This window comes from Phyllostomus discolor, chromosome 10, assembly GCF_004126475.2.
Source record: "Phyllostomus discolor isolate MPI-MPIP mPhyDis1 chromosome 10, mPhyDis1.pri.v3, whole genome shotgun sequence".
In the NCBI taxonomy this organism is placed as follows: Eukaryota; Metazoa; Chordata; class Mammalia; order Chiroptera; family Phyllostomidae; genus Phyllostomus; species Phyllostomus discolor.
In genome coordinates, this window is record NC_040912.2 from 79,355,842 (window position 1) to 79,383,296 (window position 27,455).

Sequence of the window (27,455 nt, forward strand, 5' to 3'; positions counted from 1 at the left end):
CACAGCCAACACCATTCCAACATTATGTCTGTGTTTCCTTACACCCCTTCAGCGAACTCGCCAATATCCTTCCTGGGGAGGAAGAAACCGCCCAAGTGTGTGGCAGGGCCTCATTTTCCCTTCACTCCTCTCCTATGTCTAGCAGCACTGACCTCTGTCTTCCAGAGGCTTCGGCAGTGGCTCTTCCACTCTTTATTTATTAAAGACTTTCTTTTTCATGCTTCTCATTCAGCTGGCAGTGCATTCTTTGCAGCCCGAGGTTGGCCCCATTGAAAGCTGAGCCGCCTGCTGAGAGCCCCACACAGCACATCCCCATTGTGCGGTTTTCTGTATTCTCAGCTGCCGTTCGTACTGTCCTCACGTGGAGTCACTGCATGGGCCTCTCCGCTCTGGGACCCTGGAGCAGTTGTTTCTGGACCCCGAGTGTAACCACAGCCATCCCACGTCTAGGAAATGGTGCAGGCTCTTCACCACCCATTAACTCTGCTGACCCCTTGCTTTGTTTATTTGACGCTTTTCCGTACTATTTTCTCTTTTTGGTTAAGAAACCAGGTCATTGTCTCAGAGGGTGAAGTTTTAGAAAATTGGGTATAGCTATTATCCTGGCCTCACTCTTAGCCTGAAAAGGCGTTGTGTGCAATTAAACCCTCAATGTAAGATTTGGATGGTAAGAGGTCATTCATTGATCAGTTTTTCTCCTTGTGGGCCTAAATGAAAAAAAAATATTGAAATAAGTACGCTTCTAGCCATGCCAGGGTAGACTCTGAAGTACTGTCACCAATATATGGACTCTGAAAATGACAGGAGTGGGGCCTTTGCCCCGCGACACGCTCGCTGTTTTTGTAGCTTTCCCTGCCAGCATTCCAGAGGAACGGGCGGAGCCATGGTGGCAAATGGAACTTGTTTCATAGGCCTTGAGTGTGCAGCACAAAAGGAGGAAGTGTTGATGTTGAAATTTGAGTGACACATTTTTCTTCTTTTATCTAGGTCTCACATGAATTTAGAATTGTTACAAAATTATTTTTGAAGAATTACATTTAACCGTCAATGAAGTATATTTTATTGAGGTATTAACCACAGTTTGACATAATGTAACACTTTTTAATTACAATTCCTATATGATGTCACCATTTCAGGAAACTTGAAATTATTTTGTGGCCACTTTTTGTGGAGTTTTGAGGGGAGGGAGGGAGAATTTCTTTTCGCCTTTGTTCTTTTCATTTTATTTATCATTATTCTTTATTCTCTGAAAGCCTAAAAGCAGAGAATATATTATGTCTTAGGTTTGTTATTACAGTTCCTCCATGTAGCAGAAAATGATTGACAACAAAGTGTTCTTTTTAATATTTACTTTGTATTGTGTATTTCCCCCCTTACCATTTATCCCTCTTACCTCCCCTCCCCGGGCTGCGCCCTCTCCCCACTGCCCCCCGCGATCACCACACTGTTGTCATGTCCATGAGGGGGGGAAACAGAAACGTGTTCTTCTAAAAACATAAATTCTTGTAGCATCTAATTGAAGTCTTCTGAACACACTGGTGCTGGCCCCATTTCTCTGTCTTACTGTGCGTGTGCTCTGGGCCAGGAAGGCAGACAGGTGAGGGGAGGAAGGCGTGGAACCATGCAACACTCGCAGTGGGCTGTGCCACTGTCAGCATCTCCCATGTGCAGACTCTGGTCCCACAGTAGGGTGATCAGGGACAGAGGATGGGGTCTGATGAAACCACCTTTGCTTGAGATGCAGGGACTCCAGGTCCCGTGAGCTAGGACCAGCTGGGACTGAGGACACACGTGTTTGGGGAAGCCTGTGGTTCATGTCCTCGAGTGGCGTCGTCTGCCGAGTGCATGAGCCCTGTTGGATTGGGGGGCCCCACCCTTAGAGTCTCTCTTAACCTCAGTTATCTGCTGTGAAGAACATACCCTCAATATTGTTTTTACCACACACTCCAGACATTAATTTAGTAAGTGATTGATTTAATCATTCTTTCAGCACGGGAGCTGTTGTTTTGTTGGAAAGGCATTTGGTACATTGGATGGTAGAGAGGGTGGCCCACTGAAGGTGGGCTGGGGAGGTGGCGTAGGAATGATCGTATTTACATTTTTGATATTTTTCAAATCACCGTGAGTCTTGATTTTTTATGTCTATAAATTAAAGAAGTTATTTGGTCTGGATTTTTCTTTTTACCTTTCGAGCTTTATGATTCTGGAACTGGGAAATGCTTTTATAATTGGGAACTCCAAAGGCTTGACATTTTAGAATCTAAAAGTCCAACTGACAGTGTAGTTTTTTCTTTTGCTTATTTGCTTCAACCAGCTTTTAAAAGGCACTTGGCTCTTTGGAGCAATAAGCGCTTTCCATGGATGCAGTGCATTCTTGGGAGACAGCTGAAGCCCAGATGTTTGCTGTCTCGGGGTGACTTGGCAGCGGTAAGGGGCTGCAGACGCAGGCGATGACAGTGCCATTTAAAGTTGCGAAAGTGCCACTGATGGCTCCTCCGTTGAACACAACCTGAATACTGAATATCCGCGCTGGGAACGCTCTCCGCCCTTTATTACCAGCCACACGTCATTAAAATTAGGCAGCAATTAAGGCTTCCTGGGTAGAACAAAAAATGAAATATTTATTGGTCATTAAGGAGCAGGCTGGCATTTAGGTCAGTTATTGAGTTGAAATTTTCTTGGCAACTGGGCTTTGGTGATGGACAGTATCACTCTCGCTGAGTGTCTTTCTTAAGAACAAGTAATTGCAGCCATGTAATCTAATCTTATTTGTAACTTCTAGAAGTTAATCTTGACAGATGCAGAAACTGCCGGTTAGCAGCAGCACGGGGTGCCGTTTCAAAGTGACTGAAGGCCTGGTCGCGAAACTGCTCTGAAACGGCTGCGATTGTTAAGAAGGGCCTGAAGTTACCGGGTCGGGAAGTAACTGAAGCCCAACCCAGGGGGATGGAGGGCTCCACCATTGATTGTGCCATCAGCATAGTAAGTTGTGTTTCTAAAACTGATATTCCAAACTCCGTGGCCCTTGCGATTAATATTTTATTTTATGTTCCTGTTTTATTAATTACCGTATTCATCACTTCACATATTGACAACGCTGGCAGATGAAAGGCATACAGAAATCATTGTTATAATTAGGCAATATAAAAATCCATTGCTCTTACATGTAACACAATTTTTTGAGCACCTACTTTGTGCCAGGTCTTTCCGTCTGGTGACTAACAAGCCTCTGACCACATTGAATTTAGTCCAGTGGGAAAGTCAGGCAAGGAAAAGCCAATGAATATGCAGTGGAAGCAATGTCAGGTCTGTGAAGTGTTTGTGAGCAGCAGAGCGGAGTCAGGAGTTTGGTAGTGACTGGTGGTGGTGATGCAGGCCACTGTTTTACACAGGCTGAGCTGGGAAGGACTTTCTGAGAACATGGCATTCTGTTGGAAGGAGGGACATTTTCAAGGAACAGTGAACCGAGTAGCAGAACTGGGGTGTCTGGTGCTGAGGTGTAGCCTGGGGCCTCTGAGGAGGGAGCTTGTACACCCGGCTGTCAAGGCACAAATTTTTCCTTTTGTTTCAGCAACAAGGGGGGGCATTATATTTAGATGATACGAAACTTTGGGGACCAGCTCTGAGACTTCCGAGGACCCTGAAGGCGTAGAGAGCGCCTTGCGTGACGGCTGCCAGGGAAAGCTGCTTTGGAAGATTTTTCCTTCCTGGACGTGGGACGGTCGGGAAGCCCTGTTTGTAATGGCGACGTTATTAGCACGTCTCTAGTTAATACAGTGAAAACCCTCTGTCCCTCTTAACAATGATGTGTGTGGAAATGGAAAATAAATCTTTGGTACAGACCGCTTGGAGACAGTATCCAGAGACACTGAACAAATGTTACTGTGCCATCAGCCGATCAAGAGGTTATCAGGGAGCTGTCCCCTGTGACCTTCCAGATACGTGAGCATTTTTCAAAGGTAGCTGTGGCCGAGCTGTGGGTCATCGTGTTCTCCTAAACAAGTGTGTGTGGTGCGGCTCCATGGGCTGCTCTGCAGAAGGCCTATGTTTTTGGTTTGTTTTGTTCTCATAATAAGCTCTGCCAAGAAACCAAACAGTTTTTTTATAGAAAAGCCTGGGCTAATCACTCAACACCATATGAACTATTTGTATTGGTCTAAACCAGGTCTAGCACAAGAAGTCTTTTCAATGTTTTCTGGCACTAACTCATATTAATAAATGAATGAATTTGGTAGCGTCATTTTAGGGCTTCAGAACGCCAAAATTGCATTCGTTCACCTTGCCGGGTATCTGCTCCTTGTGACCTTTCCTGTCTCGAGTGGTTTCCCAGCAGAACTGCCACAGTGAAGAGAGGACAGTAGTTCAGATGTATCTTCTACACAGGTGGGGTATCCGTTAATATTTGTTTAGAGAATTACTGGGCAACTTCCTAGAGTGCTTAGAAAATATTTGTTGACTTGTGATGAATGTCTCTTCATCAGATACAAATAAAAATATAATGGAAAACTGTTTTTTTCTTAGTAATGATATTGAAATAGATTGATCCTTCTTTCATATCTAAAATAGAACATTAGATTTTTTTTCACATCTTTTTACCTCTGTCATAACTAGAAAGTGTGTTAGGGTAAAATACAGCAAAAAAAAGGTGAATTTAGAAATTTATTTTTATTATACTCCTGCTCCTAAACTATGCCTTTTGTAATTTGACTAGTTAAACAAAATATGAGGCTATTTATTAGAACTTCAGATACTTTTATTTTTACCTTTTCTTTCTCTTAATAAATGGTGATGGAAAAAATACAGTAAAAAGTAAATTTAAAAAAAGCTTATGAATGCATAAAGTAACTTTTGCCTTTTTTTCTGTTATGAATAGTGGAATACTCTTCTAAAATGATAAAGCCTTTTCTAATAACAGAAACCTTGCTTTAAAAGCTTTCTTATTTAGGCTCTTGTTCTGTTTCTGTTAGATTTTCACTTTTACTTAAAAAGTGTATGATAGCCTCTGAATTGTTTTTGAAAGTGTGTGTATGTATTTTGTTTTGAAAGAGGGATTTAAATTGGATTATTTAGGGTACACATGAATGTCACAGCTGACATAATTATTTTGCATTTCTTTGTCCAATATTTTTATCTTTGAGAAATGCACACGGTTTGTCCCACCGTGTCAGTTTGATGTGCGCCATGGTATTCGGAGGAATATTATTCTGCGCGTTCGCAAGGCTGTTATATTTTTTTACAGATACATGTTTGCCCTTAATGAGCTAAATCTTCTATGGACATTTTGAAAGATGCTGGTGATTAGATAGCCTAGCAAATAACATTGTAGATCGTACATTATTCATGCACGAGAGGAAATGTGGCTCCCCTGTTGCATTTTTATGAAACACAGCATTTTTTCCCTGTCCTCAGAATTATGAAAAATAGTGCTGTTTTCAGACCGTTCTGACCTGGGAAGGCCTGTGGAGCACTTGAGTGGTGGTATACTTAGATTTCAAGCCCCACCTTTGAATAACTGCTTTTGAATTTACAATTGTTAAATGATTTTAATCTGCAAACTAACGTTTGAAGATTAAGGGTTTTTTCTCAGCTTTTTTTTCACTTCTGTATTTTCAAAATATGATGTGTGGTAGATGGCTGAAAACTGATTGCAACTAACTGGCAATTGTTTTTATTGCTGAGCGAAACGGAGAGCCACCCAAGCCTCCAGTGTGCACATCAGCGCACACCTCGCCGACAGTGTCCAAGAGGCAGGACATGGCAGCCTAGTTGGAAGTGTACAGGTCGTTTCTTCTTCTCAACCAGTAGGAAGAACTGAAAACGTGACTGAGAAACAAGAAAAACAGAAGATCTGCTATACATTTTCAAATATATAAATGTCTAACCGTGACAACACCTAAAGCAGTTTAGGATTTTGTTGTTTCACAAATCTGGATTCGCACTCCACTGTTGGTTGGATGCTCACAAAATCTGACTCTACGTAATGAGAGTTTTCTAATGGACAGGGCACTCCAAAGATAGGAAGGCGTCCCTTGGAAGACAGTGTCCTTCCTGAAGATGCTCCATCAGAAGCTGAATTCAGGATGTAGTTAACTAGATGCTGAATTGACAGGTCTACATCCTTTAAATGTATGATTGCAGGTCCCTCAAACAGACTGTGCAAATTCAGAGCCGGGATCGATATGTCTTTTCCGTTGCTCGCTCATACTGTTTCATGCTTCAGTTTAATGCTGATGGTCATTGGCAGGGCCAAGGAATTCAGTTGCCTTCTGCATTATTTTACCTTCGGCTTTCTTTTCCCCAACACCAGGGTGAGCGGGGAAACGTGTGTCATGGCTGTATCTGGAGCAGTTGTAGAGAGTTCCTTCTGTCCTCTTTCTTTTTCCTTCTCTGCTCTCATGTCTGTATTTTTTTGGTTGTTTGTTTTTTCCGGTGTCAGTAACTGGTACATGGATATAAGATAAGTCAGTGGCCCTTAAGCAATGTAAAAAAAGGACGTTTTTCCTGCTGTAAAAGCTACTGTGGAACTAAAACTATATGTCCAAATAAACCTGAAATCATCATGAATGCTGCTGTGATTTTGACCTTGATTTTAGTAGACATATTAGATGCAGGTTTTCTTATTACCAGTTAAAATTTATAGTTATTAATTAACATTATTGGAAGCTTACATATGAAAGACAGAGAAGATTCTTTTCAGTGCAAAGTGTTTACATAATTCGTGCGCTGCTTCTTATGTATTCTGTACATGTATTTGCCTTGGACTGCAATAACCAAAATATGCTTATTCAGCATTCAACGAAATATGTTTATGTTCAGCCACAGGCCCATTTGCATCTGATTTGAAACCTGAATTGATAATGTAATTTGGTATCAAAAATATCATAGTAATAACCTAGAGGAAAAACACGATCTCCACCTCTAATAATTTTTATTCCTTCTGGTATCGGCAGTACATTGTTCCTCTGTGAAACCTGGAAGATTGTTTTACCACTCCCCTGGCCCCGCAGAACATGCACTCCCACTCCCGTGCGTTTCGCTGTCTCCCGTGTGCTTTGCACACTCGCTGCCAGGGGCTTCTGGGTGATACCCAGGGCTCTTTCTTGGTCTTTTTAAACTTCCTCATTTTCAATCATTCTCATTTGAACATTTAGTCATTAATACTGCCTACTGTGCTTTTTTCCATGCAGTGACTTCATGAACTATTTTCTGTTTTGTGGTCAAGAAACCCTTTTCATTTTCCTTTTGAACTTAAAAACAAGCAAAAAGAAACCTCCAGCTAAGCAAGAATATTTTCTTGAGACTTTGTTATTTAATAAGAGAAAGGTAAGTTCTTTGATTCATGCAAGATAAGCAAGAACAGACAGATATAAAGAATAGAGGTGGATGTACCAAAGAAGATTTAGTTTTTAATTACCTTAATTTCTTTTTTTTTTTGTAAGAATAGTGGTGGTCAACTTGGAAATGCAGGGTCTGTCCTTTCGCAAATGAAGTAGACATTGGAGTTTTGGATGTCCTCAGATTGTTCTCAGTACTTGTGGATGAGTAGGAGGTACTTGCCAATTGTGTTTGTTAAACTCAGCATTCTTTACAAACTATTACTGTAAGCTACCACACTGTAAGTAGATGAGAAAGTTTCTGGTACTTCGGGAGAAGAAAAAAGTGTAGTGCCAGAAAGTTTCTAGGAATTACTTTATAGCAAAAAAAAATATGGAAGGTCTTACTTAATTGGATTTTGTGAATTCAGAATATGTAAATATTTTAAAAGCTAATCTGTTTCTTTTTATTGTTATTGAGATGTACATTAATATGAACAAATCCCTACATACACATTAGTATGTGTGTGTGAATTTTTACATATGTATACACAAGTGTGACCATAACCCAGATGAAGATACGAACATGAGTATAGATTATCTTCAGTGCCCCAGAAGGCTTCCTCACACTGCTGGCACCCGTTTCTACGACGTAACCATTATTCTGATTTCTGTCAGCATGTGGATTGGTTGTGCCTGTGCTTGAACTTCATAGACATGGAATCATACAATATGTCCAGGTTGGCGTTTGGCTTCTTTACCTGTGTTGGTCACCGACGTTACCAGCGAGCACAGCCGTAGGTGGTTCCTTTTCATCAGTCATTGTGTCAGATATCACTGAAATTTGCAGTTTGGAAAACAATATTCAATCATTGTGGAATAAATGAGAGTTTTTTAGGATCTTATGGTGTTAGTACTGCTCAGCATTTAAACTTCTTCAAAGCAGCTTTTCAAGAAATCTTTTGATTTCCTGTCTTGTGCGGCTGAGGGACCTCTCAGACAAGTAAAGGACCTGGGGGGGCTGGGGCCTCTCCTTGCCTGGTGATGAGCCCGGGCGCCCAGGAGCGAGATTGTCTGCCGGAGAGGTGTAGGCCGTGTCCTACAGCCTGGGAGGCACAAGTCATGGAAGCTAAAATCAGCTGGCTCTGTTTTCCCTGGGCTTTGGGATTTATGGATCCATCAGTGAAAAAAATAATTGGCAACTATTATGGGCTACCAGTTTTCTAAAGAGAAGGAATTTCAACACCAGGAATGGTTGAGAACCACCCTTTTCGAAGAAAGATTGTTGGCAACTTGAAATCAACATTCTTAGGCAAACATCAATATATAAGCCTGTGTTTAGAAACAGCCAAATTCAGTCAAGAAAGGGGGGGAAGTGTGACATGAAGGATTAATCGAGGGTCCCCTGGATGTAAGAACATCACAGGACTCGATGAGCAGGGCTGGGCTGATCGGAGGCGCTCACGTAGTTGCAGTGCGTGGGTGCTGTCTGTAAATCACGTAGTTGTGGCGCGTAATTGGCAGTCAGTAAAAATGTTTGGAGTGAACGAAGGAAGGAATCATCCATCATCCGTAAGTGGGTGGGTTGGTTGTAAAAGCACAAAATAAAGTTGGTGAATATTAAATATTCTTTTAATAGGTCTTTGGAATCCTGCTTTAATTCTTGCATATTAAAAGCTATGTGTCTTAACCTCTTTATACTCTCTTGAGCCTATTGTTACTTTTATGTAGTCATTGCCTGTACTTGAGCCACTTGGCTATTAGCGCATACCCTGTGCAGACACATTTGTTTGCTGCATTTTCATGCATCTGCGGCCTCTCCTGGTGGCTCTGGAAGCCCGTGGGCTGCAAGGCCTTGGCAGCCACAGGCAGCCCCACCCTCCCCTCCGCCCAGTGTGCTCAGCGTGCTACATCAGCAGCGCCATCCGCAGCTCGTCTGCGTATTTTATTTATTTATTTTTAATGTAAGTTGGAGATGAGAAAAGAAAATTGTATGAAAAAGAAGCCACTAAATCCATTCTTTAACTTGAAATTAGAAAACCTGAGCAGGTTGATGGAGCATCAATGCTCAGAAAAGCGTCTGAATGAATCTACAATCCTTTCTTATTTTGAAGCTTTCAAGAAAATTGAAATGAGGATCTCACTGAAGAATGAAAAGGAGCCAACATCTGCCTCTGAAAGATGGGAGTCCCTTTACTTCACAAGCCTTGATTCATTACATTTTTTTTTACATAGTTTTGATTGACATATTGATTTTGCAAGATGCAATTCCTATGTTCAATAGGCGTTGACTGCACTTAAAGTACACTAAATTGGAGGGGGGCATAATTCTTCAATCTGGTCGTATTTTTTCTGTTAATTAGTTTTCATTCATTTTTTTCAACAGATATTTATTGAGTGCTTACTGTGTGCCAGACATTGTCCTGGCCTTTATGGAGATTTTGTTCCTAGTTAGGTTATCCTGGTGATTTGAGAATTAAAGAAACTCAGAGACAAAGAAATCTATTACTCCTCTAGTGCTGAATATCCTCAAATTTTCTTCTTTACTTTTAAAAATCTTGTTGTAGAAGCACATTTTTTGTGTCCTTTCCTTTTTTTAGAAGCTATTCTTCCCCTAGTTTTAATTCCACTTCTCTCCATCCCCCAGCATCTTAGGGTTTTTTGTTTGTTTCATTTCTTTTTGCCCTGCCTTGCCTGCCTGCCTTCCTTCCTTCCTTCCTTCCTTCCTGTCTTTATCTCTAACGGCTCCTTCCCTGGGGTCTATAAAATACATGTGCCCAATTCAACTTCTCCCATTTTATAAAACCTCTTTTCTGCCTATCACCCGCTTCACCTATCACTTGAACTTCCCTTTCCTTCCTACTAAGCTGTTCAAGTATATTATTCACTTTGAACTTTACTGACCAGTCACTACCTAGCTGTCACATACCAAGGATATTTTTCAGTCTTATCGTACCTGATTTTGTGTTTCAGTCTTTTCTTTCTTTGCTTCTCTGTCATCGCCGTGTCTGGCCTCTCATTCTACATCAGACCATTCCTTCTCAAGCTCGTTAAGATTCTGTTCTCTCTGCCTACTCACTCAACACAAGTTCTCCACCGTCTTGCTGCTCGCTCTTCCACTGTCTCACTCATTCAGTAGTTCTAGCGATTACTTTGAAAATGTTCCTCCACACTGGAACTGTCTGCTAAGGTCCAGGGGCCAGGTTTGGTTCTGAAACTGAACTAATAATCTGTCTTGTCATCTGCTTCCTCTCTAGTCTGTAGTCGTCCTCAACTATTTGAAGCTCCCCAAACCATAACGCTCTGTCACGCCTCTCTTTCTTTGCATGTGATTTCTCTCCACTTGCTGCCCTTCTCCTCTGCCTGATGAATTTCTACTCCTCCCTCAGCGACATCTTCACTGCAGCACCTCTGACACCTCTCTTACTGCTCCCCTGTCCTCTATGCCTTTGTCCGCCTGGCATATAATTAATTATTCCTTAAGTAGTTGTTCTCCCTCCCAAAGAAGATGCTAGTGACCATTTAAACTGGCTTTGCATACCTGGAACTTCGATGATGCCCAGCACCTACTAGGCTGTCGGTGAATGTTTGGGGAGTGAGTTGATAATGCAAGCTTTTGGTGGAGAGGAATGTCTCACAGTTCCATGTGTCAGAATGATAATGAGGACAGACAGCTGGTGGTTAGGTGACCATGCACAGTTCATGGTTTCGGTTTTGTGCTCCCGTGTGCCTTAAGATCATTGGTCCTAAAATTGATTTGTATCCAGTTTTCCTTCTCAGGGTTAATTTTGACACACACATAGATTAATTACAAAGACAAATTTCCAAATGTGTTTTGTGGTTTAAGGAGAACTGATTCTTATATAGGTCACTATAGAGATGAGGATGAAGCAGAAAAAGTCACTTATTTTGCTCTCTTTAATGCTTAGCTGGCAGTCTGCCTGTGTTTGATTAAAAATGATAGTCTGTAAAACTCCTTAAGGTAGACCGTTAATTTCCCGTGACAGCACGTGACGCTCCTCGTCTGCTCCCCGCCCCCCCAACCCCAGTACACACACCAGAGAGGCCTCCTGCATGAGACGCTTGTTTCATGTCACCTGTCAGAAAAGGTGCTGCAACGAGTCATTCGGGTCTGAAGTTTGCAAACACTGTTTCCACCGTGCTGAACATGACAAGGGCTGTCAGAAGTTTCATCGCCCTCCCCTCCCCCCGGATTTTCCCTTTTCTCAAGAAGAAGAACCATTACAGATGAAAACATTAGAGGGATTTTGTCATCGGCTCAGTGCATGGGCAGGAAGTCTTATTTATAGTCTGGATTGGGGAAGGGAGGAAGCCCCCGCTGACATTCTGGGTGATTTCTTTCCAGAAATTGATGTGACCTGCGTTACTGAGGGAGTGGGTAATTTTTCTTCCAAATATTAGTTACATCTCATGCTCTTTTTTTCTACTTCCCCTGAAGAGGGGAGAGGGAGCTTTTTCTAATGACTTTGATAGTTCTAAAATTCCTCTTTTTTTTCCCCTCTTAGTTTCTGTCCAGGCTTTTGGACTTTTTACCGAACCTGCTGTTGGGATTCACGCACAGATGTGTGTACCTGGGCCTTGGAAAATACATTTGTGTGTGCCGCACATATGTCAGATACAGTTTTATTTGGGGGATGATGAATAACTGCTGAGAAAGAAACCACTTGCTCCTCAAAATCTAATTAGCAACCCCAGCCGAAAAGAAGTTTGCATTTAGTTAAGACAGAGCAAGTGGCATGCCCTCTGCAAAGACAAGGAAGGGAAGATGAATGCATTTTTAATGCAATCAGGAAGCCCCTCTATAATTTAAATGTATTAGCATATCCTGAGGCACCTAGTGGTATCGGACTGTCCCTAAGATAACTCGAAGTCTCTCCCAAACAAACATGATTGAATTACTTGAGGGAAGGCATTAAGACAGCAGGCATGGCCCTGAATGGATCGATGCTGTCTGTATTCATTACCTCAGCAAACTCCAGGCCAACTCTCCATGGTGCTCTAAGGAGCCCGGTGATTGAAGCAGTCTTAGTGATTTCGCTTGCATTGCTCACATCCAATTTGCCACCAAAAGTCTGATGTCATATAAACATTGAATTTCTGGAACAGTAATATTGTTTCCCACTTGTATCTAGAAATAGTAATGAGCATGCATCTTGAATCCTTGTATCTTGGATTATGTACAAGAGAGTGAATAATAGTTCTGAAACATTCTGCATTCCAGGAATGTTAGGGTAGTAGAGAGAGAACTGACTGTACATTCTGGGTCTCACTTTTGCAATCTGCTTATGTACTATGAAGGTCTCGGTCAACTCAAGTAAATAATAATAAAAATACCTAAAATTACTGAGGCCTAGTAATGCACCCAGTTATGTTATAATGCTTAACAGGTGTTATCTAATCCAGTCTTTATTGCAGCTGTCATGTGGTAGGCACTGTTATTATTCCCGTTTTATAACAAGGAACCCGGGGCATATAAAGAGTTGACTCAGCATGACCAGGATCGCACTGTTGTGAGTGGGAGGGCCGGGACCGAAGCCCAGGCAGAAGCACCCGGAGCTCTTGCCTCGCGCTCCGTATTTCAGAGACGCGCCTCCTTCACAGCCCTTCAAGTCGGGGGTTTCCTGGGCCCTCGGACCTTTCCGTGATGGCCCGAGTGGGCCTGTGTGCGTTTGGACTGTCGTGTCAGCAGGGCACTCTGGAAGCAGTTCATGAACATGATTCTCCTGCTGGGTTAGAATAAAGGGTTTTTCTGTTTAAAAAATTGAGATGAGAAGATACAATGTGAACAGCTCTGGGCCCCAGGAGTGGCCCAGGCCGGCCAAGTCAGAACCTCAGAGCATTTCTCTTGGTGGTCTGGTCTCGTCACTGTGCTTCACTCTTAGTTTGGCTTCGAAAAGATAAACATCTAAAAGTAGTTGAGATGATTTAGAAGAAAATTGTATGAGTTTAACTGGTTAATTTAGGTATAATTATTTCTATAACTTAAGGACCGTTATTTCATACATTTACCCAAGGTAAATTTTCAAGACATGTATTTAAAAAATATTTCAAGTCACTTTTTTTTGTTGCTCCACTGCAAGAAAGAAGTAGCACTTGACTGTTTTTGAGCTAGAGCATTGTGATTTCTCTTTTAGCTTTAGGTCTTGGTATGAAGCAAAATGAAAACTTTCAAGAACTGCTATGCTACCTGCAGGAATATATATATATATATATTTTTTTTTTTTTTAAAGATTTTATTTATTTTTAGAGAGAAGGGAAGGGAGGGAGAAAGAGAGGGAGAAAAACATTGATGTGAGAGAAAAACATTTATCTGTTTCATGTTATACATGCCCTGATGGGGGAATCGAACCCACAACCCAGGCATGTGCCCTGACTGGGAACTGAACTGGCAACCCTTTGTTTTGTGGGGTGATGCCCAACCAACTGAACCACAGTGGTCAGGGCAGCAATGTATTCTTGATGAATTCTCTCAATTGACATTAACTTTTGGAAAGCATGCATTTCCCTACATTTTGTGGCACTGCATTATTTCTCAAATGACTTCTGCCATTGTGGCCTCTCCTTTTCTTTAGTAAGAGTTACAGCAAGTATAATATTGTTCTCAAATATTTTAGTCTTCATGACGCTGTTATGAATCTGCTTTAAACACATGTATCTCCAAATGGGTGATATATTTCTTGTTCCTTATCTTAAAGCGGAATGATTTGGTAAGGGCCATAAAAACGAGGAAATCAACTCTGACTCCGCCAGGTCGTTTGTCAGGGCCATCCTGCCGAACCTTCTCTTACGTGATGACAAATGGACACATCTGTGTACTCATTTGGAGAAGCTGGAGCAAATGCTTAGCAGTTTAATTCAGAAAATGTTATTATTCTTAAAAATTCACTTGTTTCATTTAGTGTTTATGTTTTCTAAGGAGAATCTGAGACAGCTGACTGAATTTTTTTGAGGAGAGGTTAAAAATTGAAGTTGTGGGAACACAATGCTAGAAAGAACTGATGGCAGGAAAGCCATGGGTGTGTTTCCTTCTGCTCCTTCATTTCTCTTGGTACACCGGTGCTTCCCCCGCCCCAGCGCCTTAAGTTTCAGGAGGAGCAAGAAATGAATAAAGGCGTGATTTTTCTCTGTGGCGATTGCCGTGAATATTGAATAGGCTTTTTTTTTTTTGGTAGTGTGCTGAGCCTCGGTATAGCATTCATAAAGGAAAAGTCACTTTAAGCTTTAAAATTTAGTGTTTAGCATTTCCTTGAGCTCATTATTTTAAAAGTGTGCCCCCCCCCCCCCTTCATAGAGCTGGTATTGCAAACTCTTGTACAATTTCCCCCGCAGGCCCACAGAATCCCCCTAAGGTTTTCCCGGGCTCCCTGGAATTCCTCTCCTCCTGATACTGACAGAACCATTAAACAGGCCTGAAGCTTCCCGATGACTCTCGCAGCCGCGCTTTCATTGCTCTTTATCATTACATTTAGTTATGTTTCATCGGGTTCTCAGTAGATGTGACAGGGTTCACATCCCAGCCAACTGGAATTAATTTGATAGCTAAGCATTTCCCGAGCTGGCTCCGTCACAGCCTCTGCCAGACCCTGCCATGTGTGAAACATTACCTCTTCCTTCCCACTACAGACTGTTTACCAGTCCCACTTCTCCCGTGCTCCTGTGTGTTTCCGAGGACGGGAGGGAATGTTGCGCCTGTTCAGAGTGTTTCTCTTGGCTCTCTTCTGTGTAAACTCCGCTAATCCTTTCAGTCACCACCTCCTGTGCCCTCCCTGGGGAGCGCCAGGGGAAAATGGGGCGCGTTTGAACGCCAGGCCTTTCTTCACCAGGAGGCCCTGGTGGTGTTCCAGCCCGCCTTTGTTGCTCCCTGTCGGTGGCTTCCGAGGCTACTGAGAGGGAGAGGCGGAACAGTGGGGATTGGTGGGAAGACTGTTGGAATGGGACTCAATAAATAACTTTTTAAGAGCTTAGTCCTTCGTAGTTACGATGATGGAAGTGGCCAAGTGGGAATCTATTGAATATTATATTGCTACTTTGGGGAGAGATAATTTATTTCACTGAGCATTTCAGGAATAAGAGAGTGTTTATATTTTTAAGATTTGGTTATGTATCCAAAACATAGTTTATTAATGCTCTGAACCAGCTGAGAACACAGTCTTTTATTTGACCATTTTTCCTGTACTTATCAGTTTGATAATTTAATTTTATGGCCATATATGTTATTCCCTAGTTTAGAGATTTCCCTCACATGACATGATTAGTAATCGTGTGTGAAATGGTTATGTGGAAACATTACCAGCGAATTAATGCTTGTCTAAATACTGTATGTTTTCACTTGAGAATGTTGGCTCTGGAATGCATTTCTGGCGCTGTGAAGGGAAAAAAAAGTCTTGATATTAAAATGCAGCCAGAATTCAATTTGTGAAATGGAGCTTTAAACTCAGTTGTTCCTCCCACTGGCAGCAACTAGAGGTTGCTTATTTCCTTCCTTGAATGAAAATTCTGCCTTTTAAGACTACTTAGTCTTATTTTTAATCTTCAAATTGGTGTTTTGTTGAAGAAAGAACCCAAACTTTACAAGGTCCGTGTTTGTGTCTGTGTGTGACATGGGCTCTCAATTGTACATCCTAATTAGTACCTCCTAGAACTAATGGAATGGCCACTTCAAGGTCCCTTACTATAGTAATTAAGCCTTGGAATGGGGAAGTGGATCTTACAAGAAAATTCTACCCTAATGATTCTGGCCGACTTTTTGTACAGCATTGAAACCCAAATCAGGTGTAAAAATCTTTTCACGAGATACAATTAATAACCGACCCTGCTGGATAGTCACTGTTTGGGGTGGGGGACTAACTCTAATCTGTAAAATAACTGCAGTGGGAGAAATTCAGAGAGGGGGGAAAAGCCAGGAGACATACTGCTATTTTCAAGGTTATTTTATCCTGCGGAAGAAAGAAGTTGTTCTCAAAGCTTTCCAAGGACCAAGACTGGTCAGTTTTACTTCTGGAGTGGACAGTTCTTGTATATCCCCAAATAAAGAAAAAAAGGGGGGAAGGGAGTTTCTTTACTGATTTAATTTGAATGAACATAAAAGAATCTCTGAATATGTCCTAAATATTCTGTGTGTGAGAAAGAAAAAGAACGGAAGGAGCCATGCACCACAGTTTTCCATTTTTCTCCCCAAAGAGGGCCTCCGAGTTGTGTGGCAAAGAGGAACGTTTCCCTCGCTCGAGCACTTGGTGTGGACTAGATGCGTGACAGCGTGTGCAGAGACTCCTTCTGGTCAGGGTCAAAGCCAAGGAAGACGTCGTAGTCAAGGAGATCAAACTCTGGGCTGAAGCAGAAACTTTTCATTTGGACTTGACTGAATACAGAGAAAATGGCTGCTGTATCGTCCCTGAATTAAAAATTAAAAAAAAAAACAAAAGGAAAAAATCCAACACCTATAGCTTTCTTAACGCTGCAGATTCTGTATTTATTTTGAACTGAACATTTTTGGGAAAACATCTTGATTCATTAGTCTGAAAAATTATTGTATTATCATAAGAAAATGATTATTGACTGTAATAGAAATCGGCTTTGGATCACTTATAGCATGAATCAGCCTCATGGCATGAAACCAGGGTATGGAGCTACAGATTGCTTGTTCATTGCATAGGATGGTTTTAAATATTACCCTGAAGACTCCTATCTAATATCAAAATTGCCCTCAAAGACCTCACTTTGTAGCTCCACAACTCCAGCAGGCAGGGACTGTTTAGTAGATTGATTTTCATCGTCAGCTTAGAGGTAAGGAGAAGGGGTGGTGGGTTTTGTTGCCCGGGCAATTCGGCTCTGATGTTGATGGCATATAACTGCCGCTTGTCCCGTAACGCCCACAGTTAGCACCTGCACTGTGGGGGAAGGCTGCTGGCCGTGTAGGACAGATACCGGAGACAGTAGGGAGGAAAGGTCAGACCAGTAGGAATGGGTGACGGATGAAGAGCTCAGGCAAAGAGCGCAGGACTGGGGAGGACTTGGTGACGGTAAGGGTAAGGCTGAAACAGTAAGATGTACCACCGTCCTAAAACAAAGTGGTGAGAGAATAAAAGGCAAACAGAAGGAAACTTTGGTAATGGCCATGTGTACACCGTGATAACCCATTTCTTCGGGATGCGTGTATATGTGAAATAAAGGAGAAAGAAAGGAGGGGAGTGTGTGCAGAGAGGAGGAGGGATGGGGAGACAGTCATGGCAGAGCCTCGGAGCACTTGGCTGTCTTTACTGTTTTATGGAGTGTTGACAGTTCCTCTGTTCTACAAACTGTCATTCATAACACCCATTTTCCTTATAGGTATAAAGTAGCTTCAGTGCTGTTGTGGCAATATCTAAAAACAGGCTGGGCACTATAGGAAAGGAGATTCATTTTGGTCTTAAATCTTAACCCTGCTTTTTCCTGGCTTAAAAGAAGGAAAACAAAGAGTACACTCTCTAGGACAAAAAAAAATCTTAAAAATTTAAAACTATAACAATGGCAGTGCTTACTATTTTCTAATTTTCTAGTTAAGGTGAAGTTTAGGGAGACAGAAGCACTAGCGAATGAGATTGTGTCCTGTACGGGTCTCGAAACCCGAAGTTACGGATTAGCATCCACAGCGGAGCCTTGGTCCAGACAGTTTCCCTGTAGACTTTGATGGGCCAAAGGGCGTCTCCCAATAAAGCTTCGGAGAGGATGGACAGCATTATCAGTATTAGCAGCAGTAATGCTGTACATTAGCACGTAGATGTTACATTTTCAGATTCTCTAGTACATTGAGTTGGTTTGGAATCCAGAACTGGGACTCAGCTTTCAGAAGCCTTTCCCCTAAAGGTCAAGGCAAGCCTCTGCCCCTTAGCATGATGAAATAGTTCCCCTTGTATTGTACAGCTGACAGCGCCACTGTACCAAGACAGTGCAGATTTTGTTTGTGAGATGCCACCTCCAGAGTCGTTTATACCCTCCAAAGTCAGAGGGTGTATAGGACTGCTCTACTATTTTGCACTGTTTTGCATTTGTGCATTTACTACTTCCCTCTGGCAGGTCAACAGGGTAAATTACTTCTCTAATCTTTTTCGCTCTGGGTTTTCAGCTCTGCAAACATTCATTCCTTGTAAACTCCAAAGCCCAGCAGGTACATTTATTTCCCTTTGTAGCTGAATTTCCTTCCCTGTATAGTTCCACTTTCCTCCCTTTGGACAGGCAAGAAAGAGGGAGCCCAGCTTGAGGAACTTTCCTCTGTTTTCACTCTCCAGACAACCTTCCTGTATCCCAACTGCATAGCAGAATTCGAAGTGGACAAAACAGAAGTATGTCAGGATGGTGTGCTCTCCCTCCACGGCCGTTCGTCTGTGCCCTTGCCTGGTGCGAGGGAGAGTCAAGGCATGAGAGCTCCCGGGACAGCAGGGAATTCAGGGCTAGAGGAATTCGAGGCCCTTAAGCCAAGGCAGATAGGAGATGATAATTAAGAGACCTAGTCTGGAAAGATCTAGACAGTCATGGGCAGAAGTGAGTTTCTTCCTAGACATCTTGTATTTTTCCTCTTGGGGACTTGTAAAGTTTCCTAATATATGCAGTTTCTTCTTGATAAGAGGTTGAGTGATGCACTGGGCAATCTCTGTCATTTCAGCACTGGTCCTGGGCATGTGTGAGTACGGGTTTGTAAACAGTGGTTCTGCATGAAAGAATAGTCCTTAGTAGGAATTTAAAGGGGTGCCCTAAATTCATTAGGATTCTGAGAACTTCGAGGGAGGTTGTGTAGCCCTGGCGGCAGGCATGCTACTGAGGTCCAGGTCACAGAGTCAAACCAGTGAAGCCCCACTCTCATTTTAGCCACCAAACTCTGGTAAGTCTCGGTTTTCTCCCTTTGCAAAATAGAGTACCAGTGGCTTCATTGGGATTGTGAGGAGATGAGCCGATGTACCTAACTTACTTAGAATTGCACTTGAAACACAACAAGGCCTCCATAAATGCTCTTTAGAGAGGCTGTTGTCATAGAAACAGAAAGTGGATAGTTACATGGATTGCCAGTTTTAGGTGGTCTAAGAGGCCTTAGCATTTGGGGGCTGCTGGTTATGGATGGAGCAAACTAAAGGGGCACCGGGGTGGACTGCCTGCCCCTTTCCTCTTTTCTCAGCTCTGGGCCCGGCAGTTCCCTTGCCTTTCCTGCAGCTCGGGGCTGATGCAGAGTTGACGCATCGCTCCACCACAGTGTTTGTAGCATCGGAGGACTGAGGAAGAGGGCTTACGCTTAAATTATTAAGGGCTGAATTTTAAGCTTTAGAAGCAAAGATATCATTTGGTGAGCTTCCATAATACACAGAATATACTACTTTTCTTTTCTTCCTTTGCAAAGGATATTGGCATAATTGGTGATCGGATGTAATAGAAAATGAATTTTGTCTTGTAAAGTATCCAAAGTTTGTTACTGGAATGCCAATAATTATTTTTAAATTCTAAAAATCCCAACAGGGTAACAGTAGCCCTGTCAAATGCAGGAAAAGCTCTGCTAAAATGATGAAGGGCTAATTAATTAGAATGACAGTGCAGCTGGAATGGGAGCATGTGAAAGTGTCCGCTTTTTGTTAAATTTGTATTAAACACGTTACTTGTGAGAATCATAGTGACCATTACAAAATAAAAAGGTAGGTAGATACTTGTTTAAAAATGATTCCATCTTTAGCAGAAAATATTTCCAAAAAAATTAAGTTACAGTTATTGGAACTATAGAGGTACCTGAGTATTTGTTACTCATTTGTTCCAGAACTCGTGAGGAGTGCAAAATTGACAAGTACCACACAGATTTTTCCAGTGATGAGTGAGGAGGCATTTCTCTTGTGGGGCGGTGTTGTGGCTCTTCCAAGTTCTAGCAAGTGCCATGAGTCCCAGGCCAGCACCAAGTACCGAAACATTTTCTTCTCGTCAAAATGCGACGAGGACAGGGGTTGGCGAGTTCTGAAGCCGACGAGGACCGAGGTGTGATTGTGATCGAGTCGGGCCTGACTCCCTCTCTGTGACGTGCCCCAGCAAGCTAGCACCGACGTGAACACAGTGAAACGATGTACAGTTTTGTAGCAATGTCCTTGGAAGGTTGATATATAGCGTTTGCCTATTTTTTTTATTTAAATGCCCAGGTTTAGGAATTAAGTTGTGGAGGTGGGGAAGAAAACCTGCTTTAATATGAGAAGAGTTCAAAAAAGCATTTCAATAACAAATAACACTTCAGAAAGCGTCGTTCACCTACTGTAACCTGTGCTGTGAAGATGGAATGACAGCCGGGGCGGGGGGTGGTCCCCAGACGTAGCAGATAACATTGCTTCTTTTTTGTTCTTAGTCCAGTAAGGTAAACTGGCATTTCTTCTTGGAAATGAGGCATGATTAAAAAACAAAAACGAATTTGATGCCCAATGCACAGTGATAGCAGCCGATCACTTCTGGCTTCCCGTTAACGTCACGAGCATGAGTGAAGTCCAACAGAAGAGAGTCACTGCATTAATTTTTTCTGTGCTTAACTAACATCCACCTTCCCACCAAATGAGATTGCCATTCATAGCCTCAAGCAGTTCTTAGGGTTTTGGTATTAAGAATAGAAGGAAATATTGCCTGTCAGAATTTTACTTGAGAATACCTTTTCAGCACAGATCTTAAACATCGTTGGAAGTTCTATGTGAGTTCATCTATCCCGACCCCCTTGACGGACACCCCTGAATTTCATTGATGTTCCAAATTTGAAAACATTTTCACAAAAGAGGATCATTACACCTTTAGTATAAATTATAAGCAGAAATAAATTTCAGTTTCCTGAGGATATGATTTTGAGAGTGTATATTTTTTTAAGTTTCTTATCCTCTAAGGAGAGCAGCACCATTATCTTAAAAATTAGTGTGGATCCTGCCTTGAGTTGAGTGTGGAATACCGTGTTGGGACCTAATTGGTTACGGAGACTGCCAAGAAAAACTTGGAACCCAGAGATGTGGGTTTTCTTCATGCATCTTTTTAATCTGCGTTGCCTGGGCTTCCAGAAGAAATCTCATTGTGGACTTTGCTTCAGGCACATTATACTGCTGCTGGGAGGCCAGTAGGTGTTCGGGGCCTGCGCGAGCCAGCAGGAGTAAGTCAGAAGTGAACAGCACTTCGGGGTGTGCACAGGCCAGTGGAGAAGAGCTACAAAGCATGGACGAGTGTAGTGGAATGATCCGGTACCGCCTTTGAGGGCCCGGGAAGTCCTCCTAAAATAAGAAATGTCCTAACCCAGACCTGGGAGGCGAGTTAGTCACACTTTATCAGGAGTCATTTGAACTGTAGTAAACCCTTACAGAATAAAAAGATAGGTGGCTACCTGTTTAAAAAGGTTTCTGTCTTTAGCAGAATATATTTCCAAAATGAAGAAGAGTTACAGTTACTAGAACTGATTGAGTCAGGTCCGACTGTCTATATATACGTCCCTCTGCTTTATTGAGATGGAGAAATAGCAATTTACTAACTCTGTAGCCTCCATTTACATGGATTTTTTCCAGAGAGAAGTAAGATATGACCGAACTGCCTTCCTCTCTGGGTGAGTCTTCTTCGCTAGCATCGCTGCTCTCAAACTCGGGAGGCAGGCGCTGACCCCGGCCTGCCACCGGCCTTCCGTGTAATGTAGTTAATAATGAGCTTTCCCTTGGCCGGTCTAGGGTTTGTTATGGCCCTTGGGCAATGTGTTCCGGACTCACAGCCTGAATGTTAATAACAAAGTAGAAAAGGCTGAAACTTCTGCGTGTTTCCATTAATTTTTTTGCAGCCTTGAATTGATTGCTTCCCTTCCCCCAAAGCACACCCCGTGTGACCCTGATTTTGTGTGGCTTAATCAATAGACTACAGAATGACTCATTTGTTTCCAGTTATTTCTTTGCAGAGTGTTTTCCAGGGAAAGGAGAGCATGAGAAAACTGTCAACTGTCGGTGAGCTGGGGTGGAGGGATACGTTGAGGCAGAGGCAGAGCCAGACAGCCATCAGCCTGTGCTTGCCGCCAGAGCTTTTTTTAAGAGAATAAGTGGGCGGGGAGAAAGAGCGGTGGGAGAGGTGCCTGTCCTTCTAGGCATTGTTTGTGCCACCCCGCGTGGAAGGCCTCCCAGCAACAGGCTCCCGGCACTTTCATGCTGGTTGTTTTGTTTTGTGTTGCTCTTTCAAAGCCATAAAAGATGTGTCCCCCGCTGAGTGGGCCTGGCGGGGCTCTGTGCATTTCAGAACTTCCACTCAGAAGAATATTAAACCTTTGAGTGCAATTTAGAGTGTTCCTTGTTTTTTGTGTTTGTTTGTTTTTCATTCTTCTCTTAGCTTTTTTTCCTCTGGTTGCTGAGGGGGAACCCAGTGCCAAATTTATCTGGGGGGGATGCATGATAAGCACCTCATGAAGGCTGAGTGCGGAGCTCTGTGTGCTGGGGACTTGTGCTGGGGTCCCTGCCCCTCGGAAGTCCACGCGCGGCCTGGAGGGGGGGAACTGCCCTTGACTCATTTTGTTAAGCTCCTGCTGTTCACCAACTACTTTTTGTCTTCTCTTAATTCTCACAACAATCATTTGATTTTAAAAATCCAAAATCTGAGGAAGGGATACAGTGATCCCCCCCCCCCCCCGCCCCGAGGGTACAGAACACAGAACCAGGTGGTGGATTTGAGATTTGAACTCACAGTGGTTGACTTTAGGTTCTGTTTGCTCGCCAGCATACCCCTCGAGCCAGCCAGGGCACTTTCAGGGTTGGGAGGGACACTCGAGACAGCTGAGCGAGCAGCAGGTCCAGCAGGGTCCCAGAGAGCCGCCAGGGAGGCCGGCCCCCACGGTGTGAGAATGTGTATAATCGGACGTCTCCGTCGTCCCACAGTAGCTGTGCAGCGCGTGTGCGGAGCGGGGCACCGAGGTTACCACGTCAGGAGCAGCCCTTGGAGGGACAGAAACTCAGCATCACCGTGAACCGTACACACACCTCACTGCGTTTGGTCGTTGAGCAATACATGAGGAATCCTGTGCATTTTAGTGGCTGCCTCGAGAAGCTGAGCTGCAGTGGTACTCTGACCCCTTCTTCTGGGCAAAAGTAATAAGTTCTAGCTACGGAGAGTACGGAAAGCTCCCACAGAAATGATAGAATACACATTTTACTGGCTTTCTGGGTATGTTTTATTAACTGTTCATGGTTTGGGGCTATACATTTATGAAATAAAAAAAATTGACATAGGTAAAAAAAGTTTTAAAGTAGATTTATGGGTTGCTTTAGGTTTTGACAACAAATAGAGTATCCAATTAAAAATGAGCGCCGAGCAGGATTTTGGTGTGACAACACATCCTCTGGTGGGTGCCGAGGGTTCTTTGCTGAGATTACCCCCAAAACAGTTCTATCCTCAAAACAGGATAAACTATTCAAAAGGGACATGATGGGTTATTTAAAAGATATTAGTCATAAAAGGTTTTTACAAGGAAAATGCCTTAGAGACATAGGGTTCTGAGGGTTCCATGTGACTTTTTTTAGAGCACTGCTTTTTGTCTCAGGTGGATGATTAATTAAATACATGTACCATTTTAATCATAAAAACGGTAAGAATTCCGCTTGACCAGGTGCAGTCTGACGAGGTAAGGAAGCCGGAGCGAGAGAGCGCTATGAGCGGCGGACACCGCGGCGCGTGGGGGACGTCTCCTGGGCACTCCTGCTGCTCCAGGTTTGGTGTCCGCGTACCAAAGCAGCGTTTCATTTATTGCTCTCTCCCACGGCCGTCCACTGAATGGTTTGCTGTAACTGACTTACTCATGATACGACAACAGGCCTTTCATTTATTATGCCCCTGAATATGCTGTCTTATGTACACAAAGAGTTTGAGGGAATCCAGTGACTAATTCCAGTAGGCGACAGAAATTAAATTTGACAGAGAGAGAGGCTGCAGGTAGGGCTTTGTGCTTGGGAGTCTGGATCATAGCCAGCATTTTTGCTGATTTCATATGTGCCGATCTTGATGCTGAGCCTTGCTTGGATTAGCTTATTTAACCTTCACAAAAACTCTGCAGCAGATGATAGTGACATCCACATTTTACAGACGAGGAAACTAGCATAGAAAAGATTTTTGTCCTTTTAAATGCAAACTCTCAATTTCTGTGTTATTCTGCATAGAGGTTATTTTTAAGCCTTGAATACAGTTGAGAGCTGGGGTCAATTTAATCTTAGAACATGCCACATTAAGAGGATAAGAGAAGTGATGAGACAGCTGAGGACATACAAAGAAAGCCAGCTACGGAAACCGTGCAAGCGTGTTTAGAGGATGAGAGAGTTATTTTTAAAAGCTGCAGAGAGATCAAGAAGAGAAATAAATTATTAGATACAGAGATTACCTGTCTATGGGAATTTTGAGTAGAGCACTTTCAAGTAGCACATTTAATCAGATCTCAATATGCCATTCATTTTTGAAGTTTTGGATTAGTTTACTGAGTGATAATCCTGGGATATCCCTTAAGATGATTTCAAGACCATTATTTAGTCTAGGATAATAGTCCTGAACTTCTTCTAGCAAATGGGAGCCCATGTGATGCTCCTTCCATTGTCCTGTTCCTTCTCTCATCCAAAGTAAATAAATGAGCACCTGTCTAAAACTAAGGGGGGGGTGTGGCGATGACACATCTGCCTTACTGAGAGCATGAGACTGACACCAGAATCTTCCCTCTGCCTTGCCGAGGAAACCATTTGCTAACAAGGAATAGGTACAAGATGGGAACAGGTGATGTGCTAAATGTGTTGGCGGACTCTTTTGAGAGTCCGATTTTCTATGCTTTTTCCTAAGACCTCAAAACATGTGTTGCTCAGTTTTTAAAAATAAAATAAGCCTTGAATATAGTTGAGAGGTGGGGTCAATTTAATCTTAGAACATGCCATATTAAGAGGATAGGCTGTTAATTTCTTTCTTTCTGTCCCTCTCTCCCCCCACCTCCCTCTCTCCCTCTCCTTCTCCCCCTCTCCCTTTCTCTCTTCTGGTGATGGAATTGAAACAGGGAAATGGATGGCATGGAAAAAATATAACCCCAGGGCATTCTCTCCTGATCTGTACTTTCCCTCTGGCCAGGACAAAGTGCCACCTCTATTGTGACACGCTACTTCCACATGTTACTAAACCCATCTGTGGTGTTTGGTGTAACTCATCACCACCTCCCCCTCCTCAGACTTTCTTCACTTGGCTCCCAGGATAGCACACCCTTCTAGTTTTCTCCCTCCTCATTGTCCCCTCATGGCTTTCCCTGTCACCTGACTGACCTCTTAGCCTATTATACGTTCCAGTTTAGTTCTGGGCCACCTTCTCTTTTTAAATCTCACTCACTTCCCTGGTGATCTCATCCACTTTTAGGCCTTTAAATACCATCTCATCCCAAATTTGTATCTCCCACCAGGCCTGCTCCAGTGAACTCCACCCTGGCTTGTCTTGCAGCTTACTTGACATTTCTGCTTCTTTGTCATGTGGAATCTCACATTTAAAATGTCCAAAACTGAGATCCCAATATCCTGCCCCATCTGTTCACCACATGCTGTCCCTTAGCCTCCCCCATTTCAGTAAATGGCAATACCATTCTTCCGATTGCTCAGACCAGCAATGTAAGAGTCATCCCTTTTTTTTCATACCCCAGAAACAATCCATTTCCATATCCTGTCAGCTTTAGAACACCCCCCCCCCAAATCTAACCATTGCTCACCAACTTTATTGCTACTCTCCTGGTCTAGCCATCTTCATGTCTTTCCTGGATTATTGAATCGAATCGGGCTCCTAACTGGTTTCATGTTTGATCTCTTGCTCTCTTCCCCTTTAGCACAGCAATCCTGTTTAGATGAAAGTCGCATCAGCTACATTTTTTGGCTAGAAATTTTCCAGTAGAAATTCATGCAGAATAAAAACTAGAATTCATTATAAATGTTTAGGAGGCCCTACATAAGTTCTCGGAGCCACTGATGTGGAGGGCATTTTCTGCAGACCACGGCCACCAGCTGCCAGATCTCCTTGAGTCTTTAAAAGATAGGCCTCCCCTAGTTACATCTGTGTGTGCCCTGCTTTGTTCCCCCATTACCCTCCTCACCATCTGCCTTATCTCTAAGCTGGCTTATTTGGTTATCTCCGCCCACTAGGAATATAAATTGCATAAGGGTGAGGATTTTTGCCTGTTCTCTTCACCGTTGTTTCCCTATCACTTAGGATGTTTCCTGGCACACAGTAGGCCCTCAATTAATGTATGAGGAATAAATGGAGTTTCAGAGCCTAAAACAGAGTTGTGGAGTCAGGGTGTGCAATTGTGTGTGTGTGTCTGTGAGTCATTTTTCCCCCCCAATTTCTGAGTTCCAGTCCCAAGGTAACAATTTTCCACTTCTGAGCGAAGGTGCCTCCGAGTGTGCAGATCTTCATCCCTGCGAACAAGTAGTACCTATCAGCGCCCGTGGGACAGGAGAAGCACAGGTTACCGACGGGTCCCCTTGGCCTGGAACGATTTCAAAATGCTGCCCCACAAAGGCAAACAGGTCTGGAGACCTTCGCAGCCCCCTTCGCCTCTGCTGCATTAGCTGCAGACGGATCTGTGCGGAGCATACAGAGGGGGCAGGCAGCTGCATTAAGCTGTGTAATGACGAGCACTAATGACCTGTGGCAAAATGGGTCTCTGTGGGCTCGGCTGCCACGCCGGCTGGGACTTTTTCCTTCTTTTTGATAGTGGTAATGGAAAAAACACCCCAACAAAACAAAACCACATCCAAGACGCAAGGAAATAACTTGTAGTCCAAGTTCAAGGTGATTTTCCTGACAGCTCCATTGTTTCTCTTTCTTTGTGGAAAGCACGTGCATCTTGGCTGCAAAAGGTCCGCATGCCATCCATTGTACAGTGATGGGGGACTCGCCGCTGGTTAGAGGGAAGCACAGTGCCCTTCCGTCCCACTAGCAGCCAGGATCTTTCATTTGTTCCTTTTTCTGTCACATATGCATCATAGACACTTTGTCTTTTACCACAGTGACCCATACTGATTGATTTCATTTTCTGTTCCTGTCTTTCCCATTCTTAATTTAAGAGAGAAGCTTGCTGATTTTCACATGATTAGTTGAATAGTCTTGAATGAGCAGATTAATGTT

The 27,455-nt window shown here is 43.0% G+C and overlaps 1 protein-coding gene and 1 long non-coding RNA gene across 4 annotated transcripts in view; both read left to right on the forward strand.

The window, feature by feature from the left end:
• The window catches only part of EXOC4 (exocyst complex component 4), a 676,926-nt gene that overhangs the window by 308,827 nt on the left and 340,644 nt on the right, over positions 1–27,455 (forward strand). Inside the window, exon 11 of one of the 3 annotated variants that reach the window (XM_036010919.1) lies at positions 20,677–22,565. The exons of the other annotated variants lie outside the window; for them this stretch is intronic. Coding sequence (XP_035866812.1) covers positions 20,677–20,689 — 13 coding nt within the window. The 3' untranslated portion in view covers positions 20,690–22,565. Of the gene's footprint in view, positions 1–20,676; positions 22,566–27,455 lie in introns of those variants that run through there. 3 annotated transcript variants of the gene reach the window in all.
• On the forward strand, positions 1,631–13,599 carry LOC118497185. The gene is made up of 3 exons (XR_004899722.1): positions 1,631–1,642; positions 2,156–2,157; positions 12,989–13,599. It is a non-coding gene; the product is annotated as an uncharacterized LOC118497185 (long non-coding RNA).